This window comes from Salvelinus namaycush, chromosome 30, assembly GCF_016432855.1.
Source record: "Salvelinus namaycush isolate Seneca chromosome 30, SaNama_1.0, whole genome shotgun sequence".
NCBI lineage: Eukaryota > Metazoa > Chordata > Actinopteri > Salmoniformes > Salmonidae > Salvelinus > Salvelinus namaycush.
Window position 1 is genome coordinate 20474044 of NC_052336.1, and position 17265 is coordinate 20491308.

The window sequence follows — 17265 nt, forward strand, 5'->3', positions numbered from 1 at the left end:
TGTCCACTATCAGTTGTTGACTATGAGAAGAACCCTCTTGCAAAATGTTTGTTATCTTACCTTTTCTCAGACCAGTCATGTTTGAGAAACCGACGTGGCCTCTATTCACCAGGCCGTTGGCAGCAGTAGCAGTGCTGCCTGCTAGAGTACTACTAAACGATAGGGAACCAGTGGGGCTCCTACTCAGGCCCTCCATAAGTGGAGAGGTTGTTGCACTGAGTGGAGTCTAGCAGAATAAAGAACCCTGTCTGTGTGGTTGCCATGATTCACAGGAAGTACTTCCCCGTTCCCCAGCCGCAATGTGTTTAGCCTCCTCCCACCCTCACGCTACGCTGGCCGTCTGACTAGAAGACTCGGGAAAATGGCTGGATTGAGAGACATGCAGTGTTGGTGTGACTCTCCCATTTCTCTTCCCCGTCTCCAAAGACATCTTCTTCCCCCTGTTATTTGTAAATCAGCTTATTTTCCCGGGCTGTTGTTAGCACCTGAATAGGGAAGACTGAATAGGGAAGATGGTGGCAGGGAAATATGTTTAAATCAAATGCATTTGCACTATTAAGCACATACACTCAAGAAATGACATAAATAACAAATAAACAAGATAAATCCGCTCCTATTTGGTTTAACAGTCAGATAAGCCTCTGCTTTTGCCTTCTCACGCAGACCAGATCAACTCTGCATTGCGTCCCACATTTGTATTTCATTTTATGCTTAAAAGGACTTCTTAGTAAGGGTTTTCCATAAACTGCTGGGTTTTAAGCTGCATTAATTTTGGCTATATTTTTCCCTCTTACCCATATCTTTTTGGGGGGGAGGGTGGGATAAAATGTTCTAAAATGTGCTTACAATTTCTGTGGAGTTTCGAGCAACAGGGCTCAGTATATGAAAAGAGGAGAGATTATGTGCTCCTTTATCCACTGAGCAGAATATAAGGAGATTCATTCTTCCTCCCTCATTCTCTCCTCAACCTTTCTCTCCCACTCATTAGTTTCACACCATCTTGTTTTCACTCTCGGTTCCCTCTCTCTCTCCGTGTTCCACATTTATTTCTCGCCCTTTCTCTCTCGCTCTCACTCTGACCGTGGATCAACATCTCTGAGATGGATAGAAAGGCTCTCATTCCTGCGGCTCCATTTGCTGATTACATCACCAGGTTGGGGAAGATAATTGACAGGTCGGGACTAAGGGAGTGAGGGGGCTCGGGGTAGGAGGGAGGGCTGGGGCTCGAGCTAGGCTAGGGCTGAGTGATGAGGGGGGCTCTGGGGCCGAGGTTGGGGTGTGAGGCTGGGGCTACATGGGGCTGGGGGTTGAGATTGGGGTCTGGGGAAGGGAGCGGCAAGGTGACAGTGTAGCCTGCAATGTGACTGACTGCTAATATAATGGCAGCTACAGTAGTACATTAGGTTAGCTCTTCATCTGGTTTTGGAGACAGCTGTTCACTCTACTGGGAAACAGGGTGATGTGTGTATAGGAGGCACCCAGCACTGCGCTGTTCACTCTCCCACATCAACACTCAGTGGTTGACTGATAGAAGAACCCTAGACATGACATGGGAGATACAGTACATAGATAACAATGAATCATGATAATAAAGATGGCTGCAAATAGGGTGCGAAATGGCAGGCAGGCAGGAAGTAGAGAATGGTGATCCAGCTGCATGTAGTCTGGGGGATGAGAGCAGGCTGGAGAGCAGTCTGTGGGTGCATCTCAAATGGCACATTATTCTATGGGCCCTGGTCAAAAGTAGTGCACTATTTATATAGAATCGGATGCCATTTCAGACACAGCCTGTGTCTATGCCCTGTGTTCTCCTCTGATAGGCCTATGGACTGTGCACAGTGGTCCTTTTGTTTTTGTGGAGGGCACAGTGAGTTGCTGACTGCGCTGCTTGCGGAGTATCCTTGTGGAGTCTTTTATTCCCCCGAGCAGGTAACTAACGGGCCGTGCTCTGTTCTGCTTCTACTCTGCTCTGGGGAGGGACTCTGCTGTGTGTGAAGAACTCTGTGCGCTGCGACCAGGGACAAGGACAGGGACACTGTGCCTCTCTACTGGTGGTGGCAGCCAGCAGCACCTTAAATAGAAAAAATGGTAATATGCTACAGGGGTGCTGGGCGGTGGGGAGAGTCTTCTCCGACTCCTTCAAACGTTCGGTCTCCCTTGTACTGCTGTTTATTCTGCAGTGGCTACGTTGATTAGATTGTTGATATTCAGAAGAGAACGATTGAGTATCCAAAACTGATACATATTTTAGATGGGCTTATTGCTTGATCTCTAGCTTTGCTGTGTGGCTTTGTTTTATTATGGGGTCTTAGTATTTGTCTTTGGAAGTGGTTCATTTTTCATGAATAAGCGGTACATTGCATGTGTTTTCCAGTCACTGGTCACAGTGGAGGTCATTATACGCTTGACAGTTACCAGTATGCATTCTCAGTCTATATGCAAAAGGATTGGACTCTTCTTAGCTGTCAAATCCCAGAATATACGATCTATTAACTCTGACTTGAATATAGACAAGGCCTTAGACAGTATAGATCTCTACCAGCTTCAGCATCAGAGGTCAAACCTGTCTCTGCTCTGGAGTTTAGGTGCAGCTGGGAGACTCTTACAGAACAGGGTTTTTCAGCTGGATGAAATTCCTGCAGTGGACCAGCATCACCTGGCTATTGTAGTCTTATTAATGGTATTATTCATATGTTTTGCACTATTAGGAAAGGGCTGTTCCTTACATTAGATTCCCTTTTCTCATGTTGGTGTTTAGTAAATCAATTTGGTGCTTTCTCTCCGGTGAATTCTTCTTACAACAACGGCAGTGCTCAGGACTGATAAAACAGTCAGTCTCACCTAAAAATAGTCACTTTCGACTGTGTAGCCCAGTGTCAGTGATGTGCTCCCTGCTCGCAGTGAGCCCGCCGGCTGTGCTTAGCAAAGTCAGTGCCGTCATTGCAGTTCATCGGAGCGGGGTGTCAACAAACAACCCTTTTAACCCGATTCTCTCCTGGACACTTCATTTTCCCCCTGTTATTGTCTCATAGTGTGCCATCTGGCCCAATGGAGAACTGTCTTGCACAATTGCTATGCAATGTGTTTTGTAGCCTTCTGTGTGTATGTATATGTGTGTGTGTGTGTGTTGTCTTGTCCTTTTGGCAAAATTTGCTGTCTGGAAAATGTATGGCTGTGTTGTCCTTGTAATAGACTAACATGCTTCATTTTCACTCATCACTCGCCTATCAGAACAGGCCTAAGGGTTAATGGATTCCCGCCACTGCACACACCAACAGACACAAACTTACAGTTACACACACACTTACAGTTACACACACACTTACAGTTACACACACACACACACACACACACACACACACACACACACACACACACACACACACACACACACACACACACACACACACACACACACACACACACACACACACACACACAGTCAAGCCAACTGTTCACTGTGCCCGTAGTACAGTAGTGACACCCCTAAGACGGGTTAGAGTAGCCAGTGGCCAGTAGTCAAATTGATGCAAGCAGTGTCTGCTGCTTGTGTCTAATGTGACATGGGGCCGCATCCTCAGGCAAATGGCGAATCAGCAAGTTTGACGAGGATTCCTCATCCTCACACAAAACAGCCTCTCACAAGAACTAGGTAAGGGAGAGAAAAAAACACACAAAACAAGGGCATGAATTATTCAAGAGGGGAACTGCTTTTCATATTCATAAATAGATCAACATCAGTCATTCAATCAGCCAGAGTCACATTTACAGTGGGAATGACTGTGCTGCTGCTCTCTGGGAAGAGCAGGGAGGAACAGGAACACCACACACTGTTGTTCTACTGTCCTCATTCAGTCTGACGCCATGCCGAACGAACACACACACACACACTGCTCCTCATTCAGTCTGACGCCATGCCGAACGAACACACACACACACACTGCTCCTCATTCAGTCTGACGCCATACCGAACGAACACACACACACACACTGCTCCTCATTCAGTCTGACGCCATGCCGAACGAACACACACACACACACTGCTCCTCATTCAGTCTGACGCCATGCCAAACGAACACACACACACACACTGCTCCTCATTCAGTCTGACGCCATGCCGAACGAACACACACACACACACACACTGCTCCTCATTCAGTCTGACGCCATGCCGAACGAACACACACACACACACACTGCTCCTCATTCAGTCTGACGCCATGCTGAACGAAGAGGAACACACACACTGCTCCTCATTCAGTCTGACGCCATGCTGAACGAAGAGGAACACACACACTGCTTCACATTGTCTGATGCCATGCCGAACGAAGAGGAACACACACACACACACACACACACTGCTCCTCATTGCTGTCTCTGTCTGCAAGACTAGTGTACCCGACATGACAGACAACCTACCTGGATGCCATGCCATCGCTCTCCCAGCGTGTCTGCCAACAGGTAGAGACAGCACCCCGCGGGAACGCACGCACACACACACACACACAAACCGTCTGTAGATCCTTTATGCCTTTTCAACATGTTCATGTTGGGTGAGAGTAGTGTGTGTGAGTAGCTCACTGTGGGTGATGTCAGAGCCCCAGTGTGACGGTGACACCAGGCTGGGCTAGTGTGGCCCCAGGTAGCTCCAGGACAGGGTGGCGAGTGGGAGAGAGGTTTATCTTGTAGCAGGAGGCACTCTGAGGGTAAAAACATGGGTCTGCAGTCCTTGGTCTCTTCCCAGGAGAGCAGACGGTGTGGTGTGTACCGTACCTCTGTCTCTGTAGACGAGCAGGCATGGAAATGTCACGGTCTGTCGTCATGACAGTGAGCAGTCCCTCCCCAGCACTATAACAACTCAGGTGTAAGCTATGCAACCGGGGTCATTTCCCCTCTCGCTCCCTCTCTATCGCTCCCTCCCTCTCTGGATCTCTCTCCTCCCTCAAACTCTCCCTCTCTCTATTGCTCCCTCCCTCTCTATGGCGCTCTCCCTATCATCCTTCTCCTCCCCCTCTCTCTCCCTACACCGCAGCAGCGTACCCCTGCCTGCACTGATATCACCATGAAGGACGCTGCCTTTTGTTTTATAAAGGGAAAAGCTATCAATCCACAAGTCAGTGCTTTCAGACAGACATAGAGATAGGGCTTTTGTGCCTTTGCGATGTTCGTCCACCACCCTGCCCTGCGCTGCGCTCACTGCTCAGTCTATCTATATTTATAGAACAATGTTCCTTTATGTCAGGATAGAAAACACAGTAAATGGATCCCTGCTATGTTTAGGTGGGCTGACCCCCATCAGAAGGCAATAGCAAGAGTGAAAAGGAAAAAGAGCACACACACACACACACACACACACACACACACACACACAGAGACACAACTCATGCACATTTACACAGAACCAGATGTGTGTCCTTGATTCTCGAATAGAAATACTAATACATACACTACATGACCAAAAGTATATGGACACCTGCTCGTCAAATATCTCATTCCAAAATCATGAGCATTAATATGGAGTTGCCCCTCTTTGCTGCTATAACAGCCTCCACTCTTCTGGGAAGGATTTCCACTAGATGTTGGAACATTACTGTGGGGACTTGCTTCCATTCACCCACAAGAGCATTGTTGAGGTCGGGCACTGATGTTGGCGATTAGGCCTGGCTCGCAGTCGGTGTTCCAATTCATCCCAAAGGTGTTCAATGGAGTTGAGGTCAGGGCTCTGTGCATGCCAATAAAGTACTTCCACACTGATCTAAAAAAAAAATCTGTATGGACCTCGCTTTGTGCACGGGGGCATTGTCATGCTGAAACAGGAAAGGGCCTTCCCCAAACTGTTGCCACAAAGTTGGAAGCACAGAATCATCTAGAATGTCATTGTATGCTGTAGGGTTAAGATTTCCCTTCACTGGAACTAAGGGGCCTAGCCGAACCATGAAAAACAGTCCCAGACCATTATTCCTCCTCCACCAAACTTTACAGTTGGCCCTATGCATTTGGACAGGTAGTGTTCTTCTGGCATCCGCCAAACCCAGATTTGTCCGTTTGAATGCCAGATGGTGAAGCGTGATTCATCACTCCAGAGGACACGTTTCCGCTGCTCCAGAGTCCAATGGTGGAATCCAGAGTCCATCTCTAGCAGGGCAGACATTTGATGAACTGACTTGTTGGAAAGGTGGCATCCTATGACGGTGCCATGTTGAAAGTCACTGAGCTCTTCAGTAATGCCATTCTACTGCCAATGTTTGTCTATGGAGATTGCATGGCTGTGTGCACGATTTTAAACACCTGTCAGCAACGGGTGTGGCTGAAATAATTTCAAGGGGTGTTCACATACTTTTGTATATATAGCGTAGGTTTCCATCCAATTGACGACAGATTTTCATGCGAATTTAAAAAAATCTGCATAAAAACAATATGCGCATTTTCCCACCAGAGATGTCTTTCCTTCTAAATGGACTTGTTGCGGATAAAATGTTGTGCATAATGGTGTAGTGCACATAAAAATTACTTTAGCAGTTATATTCACGTAGCATTTTCAACTCTACCGATGGTTTTGTCACAAAAACAATGTCTGTTATAAAGCAAATGTGCCCGCTCTGGTCTTGCCACATGTACTCTAGTCAACAGTTCCTAGCCTACATGATGAGATTATTATGGACAAGAGCCAGATCATTTTTATTTGTCAAACCGGCAACGAAGCATCAATCATCATGTCACCAGAATCAGACCATCAATATTTATTGGAAAGGAGCATCAAGATCATTGCGCACTTTCACCACCCTGTGAAGTTCCTCATAACTTATTTAATCTGTAGTTTAATAAACTGTATGCTTTCCAGAGTCGTAGTGGGAGGACAACACAACATATCATCACTTGACTCCAAGTTTACTTCGATATGATGGTTATTATATCAATATTTGCGCATAAAGGCGTTTCTACAGGCATTTCTCACATAATACATTTTACAAACACAAAAATAGCTCACCTTGTCTTTAGTTTTTTCATCATTTGAAAGTTTACTGACAAATTAGCTGTTTCCATCAGGCCTGTCTGTAACGATCGTCGTCATATTCCTCCTCCTCGGATGAGGAGGAGCATGGATCAGACCAACACGCAGCGAGGTATGTGGACATAATGATTTATTAGACAAAACGACGAAACACAAAATAACACTTTAGAAAACAAAATAACAAAACGAACTAAACAGACCTAAACTTACGAACTTACATGAAACGAAGAACACACAAACAGGAACAGACAAACCGAAAACAGTCCCGTGTGGTAACATGTACTGACACGGAAGACAACCACCCACAACAAACAATGTGAAACAACCTACCTTAATATGACTCTCAATCAGAGGAAACGCCAAACACCTGCCTCTAATTGAGAGCCATACCAGGCAACCCATTAACCCAACATAGAAAACACATAACATAGACTACCCACCCAAAACTCACGCCCTGACCAATTAAACACATACCAAACAACAGAAAACAGGTCAGGAACGTGACACTGTCTTTCATTTTTTTTATCCGGCATGTACCTTACTCGCATAAAAAGGTTGGATGGAAACCTGGTTAGTAGCTAGATTTCCATCCAATTGGCGACAGATGGTAGTGTGAATACTCTAAAGTCTGTATAAAACAATATGCACATTTTTCCACCAGAGATGTTTCCATCAAATTGACTTGTTGCGGATAAATCGCTGTGCGTGATGGCGTAGTGCACATAAAACATATCTTTTGCGGTGAAATTTCCATGTACTGCTTCAAAAACTTGATTGAAATGTGTTTTCATTGCATTTTCAACTCTACTGATGATTTTGCCACAAAAAACTATTGCGTTATATAGCGAATGTGCCCACTCTGGTCTTGGCTCGCACGCTTTAGCCAACAGGTCACAGATACAGTGCGGGTATAGCCTACTTCATGATGCGATTATTATGGACAAAGAGACAGATTATTTGTATTTGTCAAATGGCAGCCAAGCATCGATCATCATGACACCAGAATAAGACCCTCAATATTTATTGGAAAGGAGCATCAAACTCATCACCTTGCACATTAATCACCCTGTGAAGTTCCTCATAACTTATTTAATCTGTAGTTTAATAAACTGCATGCTTTCCAGAGTCGTAGTGGGAGGACCACACAACATATCATCCTCACCAGTTGATTAATTAAATCAATATTTGCGCATAAAGGCGTTTCCACCGCCATTTCTTGCATAATTAATTTTACAGACACAAAAAGATCCCATCTTGTCTAACGTGTTTTGTTTTGGAACGTTTAACGACAAATTTGCTGTTTTCATCAATCCTCTCGTGAAATGTTTTATCCGACCCTCGCATTAAAAGGTTGGATGGAAAGCTGGTTGTTTGTTCCACAATATTTTCATCGTGGGTCACAACCTTCATGACCACGGTTGTGAATCTCTGACATTGAGGAGACTTAGAGACATGACGTATCGGGGAACAGACACACGGTTGATGTCTGTAGTAGGCTATAGTATGTACAGTACATGACCAGTGGCTTGGGAAGGCTGTTGACCACAAATACCCCATTACTTTATCCAAGGGAACAGGTGGAGTTCACACAGGTGTGTGTCTCCTCTCTTGGCCCCAGGCCCTCTCAGGGGATCCTGACAGTAGCTTACATACCCCTCCATCCCTCTCTCTGAAGCCCAGTAAGCATGTGGAGGAGCACTCCTCCCCTGCCTCTCCACAGCCTTCCCCTGTCTCTTCTCAGCCTCCCATCTCTCTCTCTCTCTCTCTCTCTCTCTCTCTCTCTCTCTCTCTCTGTCTGTCTCTCTGTCTCTCTGTCTCTCTGTCTCTCTGTCCAAACAGACAAGACAGTCAAGACAGTCTGCCAGCTGGGCTTTTTCTACTTCCTGATGTCTGTGTTCGTTTCTTCACGACCCAGTTTAAACTAACAGTCAAGTCCTCTGAGGTCACCATGAAACTGGCAGAAAAGTGGCGAGGACAATGAGCAGGTGTTGGCACGAAAATAAATGGATATATTAGCACATAGTGATTGCAGCGACATTAAGGGCCGTTGGTGCACCTCCAGCCCGTTAGCAAGCTGTTTTGTGTTCATGATGTCAACTCACATACTTCTTCCTGACATGGGGAATACGAAGAGTAAATGTCATTACCCGTGTACATGTTATTTCCTTTGAAGTTTTGTCTTGTCCTCTTGGGCTTTAAATCTTAACATGAGCAAACACAGTGGCAGAAACGTCTTTCTAAATATAACTCCGCTTGACTAGAAACTGAAACCGTGGATACCCTTTTACTTTGAAGAAATACTATTACTGCCACTGTTTCGTGTGTCAGTGTGTAAGCGAGAGGGCGTTTAGTGTGTGTCAGTGTGTGCGTGCATGTGTGTGTGAGTGAGTGTGTGTGTGTGTGCATGTGTGCACACGCAGGTGTGTGTGTGTGTATTTTTGTAAACCGTAATCCATGGCTCAACTGTCTTAGACAGCTGTGTGTGTAATATCTCTGTAATGAATGTTTATTTCAAAGTAATGTAACGTGTCCACAGACAGGCAGCACAGTGATCTCAGAGGCAATTGGAATGTTCATCTCCACTGAGAGGCATCACAGCAAAGCAACTATCAACATTGTGAATAGTATATTTTTCATTCTTCTGGGTCTCTGCTTTAAATTGGTTTTGCTCTGAGATGGATTTTTATGGGTCCAGTTAAACTTGAGTGGTTAAATCATCCTGCCCTACCCGCAAGAACCAGTTTACAATGCGTGACGCGCTCCCTCTGTACCATCTATAGAGCACCAAGGATACTGTATATCAACATTTATACAACACAACCAATCTGGATTCAATTACAAAGCGGGCGGAGAGTGTAATTTATAACCAAACTGCGACTGGGAAGATGGACAATGTCACCCAACACTTTGTAATCGACATTTAACCCTCGTTGACCTTTTTAAATGTGCGCCCAGTAACCACAAGCAGGAGACAAATAGGTTACGCATCAAGACAGACTGGGCAGCCCAGCCTCACATTCAATTCGCGCATATATGTACAAAATGTATTTCAGCAGATTTCGTGCGTTTTTGTGCATTTTTGGGGTGGTTCAATTCGTTTGAAAATACACGAATTTCTGTGCTACTTAATTCGTGCGAAAATACACTAATTTCTGTGCTACTTAATTCGTGCGAAAAGACACGAATTTAACCAGTAGGCGACACACAAGCCGTTGCAACAACCATAGACGCGATCGCCTGTATTTATTTATTTTACGTTATGAATATGTAGATATTTTGTCTTTTTTTAACCATTTAACCATAAGAGGTTATATATATATTGTCTTTATTTAATCCCTATTAAAACATTGTGGTTTTATGCCTATATGTACTGTTTTCGATTTTTTCTGAACAGACTTTTCAGGATAGAATGAATGTAAGCAATGCATGATGGTTAATGGTGTTTTATTCGGTTGTAGTTCCATGTATTTCTTAAAAAATAAACGTGTAAACCATTTTTATTGAACAGAATGTAACTGAAAATACAATGGCAGCCTTGCCATTGTCCATCAATAACAAAACATTTTTTTTTCGTATAACATTTGGGGAAACGTATGCAGTCATTGTAGTCTTACATTTTGTTGGCCAACCAAAATTACCAAAACGTTAACCCGTAATAAGGCTAGGGTGGCTGAGTGTAAATACATGGCTCTGAGTGTAAGCACCTTTTCACTAGAAACGTTCTTGTGTTCAAATTACCGTCAGTGCGAAATAGCTAGAAAGCTTTCGTATTTCCACTTGGCTGCACCTACGGTTACAATAACAATAACGATAAATCAAGTGCAATACCTGCGTCGACCTGTGTCGAGCAGCAAAACACCGGAAAGCTTCTAGCCTACCGGAAAGTTACAAGAACAAGAATAGTTACCTCATCCGGTCATGTGACACTCTGGATGCCCCCTAAAAGCAATTTCAACCGTTTTGAAAAATGACGCCTGGTAACCCCAAAAAAATACCAGGTGCATGAAAAGTTTGGACTTAGAATATTTTTTGAAAACCTCCATAAATCACTCAGGCCATTGACTCGAGAAGAAAAAACCTAAAATATTTTCCAGAAGAAAAAACAGAATATTTTTTGAAAACCTCCATAAATCACTCAGGCCAGCACCCATTGATTTGGGGCGGTAGTATAGCGCTCCCAGAGCGGGTATGGAAGTCTGGATCCCCCCTAAAAGCATTTAAGGCTCTGTGTGTCTTTAAGCACCATACTTTTTCACTCCATCCTTGCTGTGTGTGTGTGTGTGTGTGTGTGTGTGTGTGTGTGTGTGTGTGTGTGTGTGTGTGTGTGTGTGTGTGTGTGTGTGTGTGTGTGTGTGTGTGTGTGTGTGTGTGTGTGAGAGAGCTTTTCTTTGACATCTGTTTAGCGAAATTACTGATTTACAGTTCATGAGGGTTGACCGATTCACACATTTAAAGTTTTGGAAAGATCTGACTTTTTTAAACCTTCGAAACAGCACCTATGACCCCATTTTAAGGCACTTCCGGTTGGCACAGGAAGCTATAAGTAAATACATATCCTGATCGGGGTATGCTTTTACAGAATCCTGAGTTTTAAGTCTATACGTTAAGAACTGACTGATTTACACAGGGTTGAATGCACTATATATCACAAACTGCTGGTTGGGTATGGCAAAACACTTTTAGGGTGATTTTATCACTTCCGGTTGCTCCAGGAAGCTTAGAATCAACACAGGTAGACCTCATAGTGGCTTGATGGATTGTCATTGAAGACAGGTTCATAAGACATTCATAACCCACATAGGCTTCAGGTTGAATTTAGGGGTGCAGGCAATGTGTTCCTATGGGGTGAGATGTCATTGTAAACTGTTTGACGTAAACACCTTCTTTTAACTGTTAAGGGTTAATGCCACACGGTCAATGTTAGGCTTGCACAGAGACCTTAGGAACGTTCCTGAGGTCAAATTGTGCTTCTAAACCTTAACAGTTCTCTCTCTGTCTCCCAAAAGCAAAAGACTTGAAATGTAGGTCAAGGGTCATCTTCTTGTCACTGTCGCTGCGCTCAGACCGAGCAAGCTACGGTCAAGCGGGGCATCTCGTTGAACTCGGCACGGCTATGGTGATGTCATTTTTAGTGGTGATTTCAGAATGCTATTTTGGTGGTTTTTCACTGTTGAAACATATTGCAAATGCACAAAAGTCAACTAGCAAGTCAGTGTCCATCAGCTAATTAGATATTTTCAGACACCAAACTGATACCATCTGACTCCAAACTCACTTTTTCCAACTCGTTTAGAAGCCAACTATCACATATTTCAGAGCAGGCCCAAAATTCACAGCGCCTTCCATTTAAACCATAATAAAACAAATAATACGTAGTTATGTTCTAGCTGCGGGTCCAGTTTTCACATTATGTTTAGCCCTATGTGAGGCGACCTCGAATCCCAAGTTTCGGCTCGATAGGTCATTCGGTGCCCGAGCAAAACCTTAATTGGTGCTGAAATTCCACTTTTTTCCATGCCTTGCTACGGGGTCCTTGAATGAGCTATCGGACAGAAATGTCGGGGTCCGTCTCTATGAGCCGAGCCGGTTTCAATGCACCTAGTCTTGCAACTCTGGGACTTTTCTAAATGTCACCATTTTGTAATGCTCAAAATGAATTGAAGTCAATGCAAATGCACCGAGGCTTTTTATCGGTCCGAGAACCTTCTAGAGCCACATAACTCACCGTGCTTAATCGACCTGAGCTCTAGAACAGGTTTGTAAAGTTTCAGAACTCTAGGTCTGACGGTTCTTTAAAAGTTCAAACAAAAGTAACTATTGCAGGCACTGTCTGCCTCTAAGCCCCTCAGTGTGTCACTCCATCCTTTCTGTGTGGGTGTGTAAATTTTTCCTTGAAATCTGATGGGATGAATGACTGATTTACAGTTCATGAGGGTTGCCTATTCACATATATTAAGTTTTGGAAAGATTTGACTTTTTTAACCCTTCGAAACAGCCCTTTTGACACCAATTATGGCACTTCCGGTTGGCACAGGAAGCTGAAAGTAAACACATATCCTCATTGGAGTGGGCTTTTACAGAATCCTGAATTTTAAGTCTATACGTTAAAAATGGACTGATTTACATAGGGTTGAATGCACTATTTCTCTCAAACTGCAGGTTGGGTATGGCAAACACTTTTAGGGTGATTTAACCACTTCCGGTTGCTCCAGGAAGCTTAGAATCGACACAGGTAGACCTCACAGTGGCCTGATGGATTGTCATCGAAGACAGGTTCATAAGGCATTATTAACCCACATAGGCTTCAGGTTGAATTTAGGGGAGCAGGCAATGTATTCCTATGGGGAGACATGTCATTGTAAACTGTTTGATGTAAACACCTTCTTTTAACTATTAAGGGTTAATGCCACACGGTCAATGTTAGGCTTGCACAGATCGGGAGGACCTTAGGAACGTTCCTGAGGTCAAATTGTGCTTCTAACCTTAACGGTTCTCTCTCTGTCTCCCAAAAGCAAAAAACTATGAAATTGAGGTCAAAGGGTCATTTGGGTCCTTCTTCTTGTCCCTGTCGCTGCACTCAGACCGAGCTAGCTACGGTCAAGCGGGGCATCTCGTTGAACTCGGCACGTCCTGGAGATAATGGCAATGCCATTGCAGGCTTTGTGTGTCTTTAAGCACCGTACTTTTTCACTCCATCCTTTTATCCCCTTTTCTTCGTGGTATCCAATCGCTAGTAATTACTATCTTGTCTCATCGCTACAACTCCTGTATGGGCTCAGGAGAGACGAAGGTCGAAAGCCACGCGTCCTCCGAAGCACAACCCAACCAAGCCGCACTGCTTCTTAACACAGCGCGCCTCCAACCCGGAAGCCAGCCGCACCAATGTGTCGGAGGAAACACCGTGCACATGGCCCCCTTGGCTAGCGCGCACTGCCCCCGGCCCGCCACAGGAGTCGCTGGAGCGCGATGAGACAAGGATATCCCTACCGGCCAAACCCTCCCTAACCCGGACGACGCTAGGCCAACGGACCTCCCGGTCGCGGCCGGCTGCGGCAGAGCCTGGGCGCGAACCCAGAGACTCTGGTGGCGCAGCTAGCACTGCGATGCAGTGGCAGAGCTTCGAGACCCACTTAAAAAATGTTCGTCTGAACACACTGCAACTGGATCTGTAACTTTTTTTTTTTTTTTACTCCTTTTTGTGAACATGACCAATTTGTCAATGTACGATTTCTCTTAAATTACGATAGATAAATGGCTGGTTCTTTTTTTCCTGACACCGTATGCTTATGTACTTTGACGTGAAGCGGTCAAATTAGCACCCTACTTTACGTTTTTGACCTTTAATCCCAGAAAAATGGCCATAACTCAAAAAGCGTTGAGGCCTCGACGCCATCTTGTTTGGGGCCAACTGTCCATTACGTCTTCGAAATATTTTCCGTTTAGGAGAAAAGGCCACATGCATTTGCAATGTGCTTGTGCATTTGCAATATTATTTATTTTCCCTCTGGTGGGAATTTCCTAGACTGCGGAAAAATGACCAAAATGTGTTATTTTTATAAAACGGAAACCGAACGTCCGAGAGATTTAGTTTGATGACTTCCTGAAAGATCTCTCCCCCGCGCACGGCCCGACGCCGTCCGCGAATTTTAGAAACGTTGCAGGACGTCTAGTAAGGGACCTTACATTTGCAATGTGGCGTTTCTCACTAACCATATGGCGAGTGCTAAAATGTTCCCTTAAGGTATGGAAAGGCCTTGGAAAGGCCATAAGTGTAAGCCAACATAATTCATTATTTTACATTAACATGTAATACATGCATTATGAAGAAAATTGTGTAATTTAGGCTCCACGAAATATGAAATGGGTTATGAAGAAAATCGTGTATGGTTGCCTACATGACAAAAAGGCGTTCTGATTACAAGTGCACCAGTATCCAAAGTATTAAGCGAAATCAAGCACAGAAAACAGCATTGGCATTAATAAAACAATATTTCCCACGAATTAAGTCGCAGGTAAATGTGCGTCTTTTCTCAAAAATTCTGTTCAGCAAGTCTAAAACAGTACATATAGGCATACAACGACACATTTTAAAACATGGTTAAACAAAGACAACATTTCTGTATATTCATGACGTTGAATTAGCCATTAAGAAGAACAAAAATGAAATACAAATTATCGCGTCTACATGGTTGTTGCAACGGCTTGTGTGTCACCTACTGGTTAAATTTGTGTCTTTTCGCACGAATTAAGTAGCACAGAAATTCGTGTATTTTCAAACGAATTGAACCACCCCAAAACACCCCAAAAATGCACAAAAACGCACGAAATCTGCTGAAATACATTTTGTACATATATGCGCGAATTGAATGTGAGACTGTGTTGGACTGGGAGATGTAGGCTAGGCTGCGTGTGTGGGCCATTACTCCTTCACGAGAGCCACAGTCGGATAACATGTGAGCACATGTTGTGACAGCCATGAGTCACACAGGTTCAAACTGGCCGTATCGGGGATTTAACAGTTAGTTTAATTCAATATTTCATATAACATTTTTTTTTAAAGGCCTTCAAAGACAGGATTTAGTGGCGGGTCAAGACACATGGCCATAGTGTACACAATCCTAAACCACATTCATTATTGAAAATGTTGAATGTCAGTGGCGGTATAAAGCAGTTCAGTACAGTACAGTCTATGTGATCGTTTAAAACGAACCGCTCATCCAAGTTAGCTGCTGTAGCTTATGTACATTTATTGTGATCAGTGGTAGCGGTTCTTCTCAGGGAGAGGTAGCTGTTGATCTTCTTTTCTCCTAAATCCTCTCGCCCCAATTCCTGTCTCTCCCAGGTGCTGCTGGAGTTGACTATACTGCTACTGATTGTGGGGAACCTGATCAACATCCCTATGTGGTTCTTCCTGTTCTCCCCCAGGTTCTAAGCCATCTGTGGTTCCTCATGTTCTCTCCCAAGCTCTAAGCTCTCTGTGGTTCCTCCTGTTCTAGGTTCTACTGGGACCTGACCATGCTGCTGCTGATGGTGGGGAACCTGATCGTCATCCCGGTGGGCATCACCTTCTTCAAAGACGAACACACGCCCCCCTGGATCATCTTCAACGTGATCTCAGACACCTTCTTCCTCATGGACCTGGTGCTCAACTTCCGCACGGGCATCGTCAAGGAGGACAACACCGAGATCATCCTGGACCCACAACAGATCAAGATCAAGTACCTGAGGAGCTGGTTCGTGGTGGACTTCATCTCCTCCATACCTGTGGACTACATCTTCCTCATCGTGGAGACGCGCATCGACTCCGACTTCTACAAGACGGCCCGGGCGCTGAGGATCGTCCGCTTCACCAAGATCCTCAGCCTGCTCAGACTGCTCAGGCTGTCCAGGCTCATCAGATACATCCACCAGTGGGAGGAGGTAGGGTACTGTAGGAGGGTGTGTGTTTGTGTGTTGTGTTCGTACGTACAATATGTGCGCGTGAGAGAGGGGAGATTATTATAATCCATAGTATATCTACCAAACACAGAATACCTACACATGAACACGGACCGTCTTTACCACAGTCGACTGTCCTCTATAGAGTATAGCTCCTCAGAGAGAGATAACATTGTTTACTGAGATCCATAATGTGTTACCTTTCCCCTGGGGTTGGGCTAGAGGAAGCTACTCTAGCTAGCTGTGTCTGATTAGATCCACTAGTGAGGCAAGGTGAAGATGCTTTTTGCTTTACCTCATCCACCAGTGAGATGATGAAGAGAGAAACGTTGATTACTGTTCTGTGCAGCAGCAGTCTATCTACCCGGCTGACGAAGGGAGTCTAGAGAGAGAGAGAGAGAGAGAGCCTCTGCTGCTGCTGAAAATACAGGGATGATTATAATTGCCGTAATAATTAGAAATGTTCCCGTCCCTCCCTGGGTGTATCCTTGAGCACTGTCCCAGAAGTAAGAGGTGCAAAGTGAAGCAGCAGAGCCCAGCAGGAGATGCATTCACTCAGTCAGTCACTAAGGAGACAGAGACACTCCTTCACCACCAGGAAAGCAGGGCGCATACAGACCCAGGCACCGCCACAGTGAATTTACATAGCAGCCAACAGATGGGGCCCAACCACTGCCATTCATGCTCTAGCATTTACAAACATTGTATTTGTCTAAACTGCACATTATTACTCTATTTGAAGCCTTGTCATGCACTCTTAGAAAAAGGGTTATTCGGCTGTCCCCATAGGAGAACCCTTTTTGGTTCCAAGTAGA

The 17265-nt window shown here is 44.7% G+C and overlaps 1 protein-coding gene across 1 annotated transcript in view; it reads left to right on the forward strand.

Moving 5' to 3' along the window:
- Nucleotides 1–17265, forward strand: part of hcn4 (hyperpolarization activated cyclic nucleotide-gated potassium channel 4) — an 88414-nt gene that overhangs the window by 24165 nt on the left and 46984 nt on the right. Inside the window, exon 2 of the mRNA XM_038969734.1 lies at nucleotides 16009–16432. Within this exon, the coding sequence (XP_038825662.1) occupies nucleotides 16009–16432 (424 nt within the window). The remainder of the gene's footprint in view (nucleotides 1–16008; nucleotides 16433–17265) is intronic.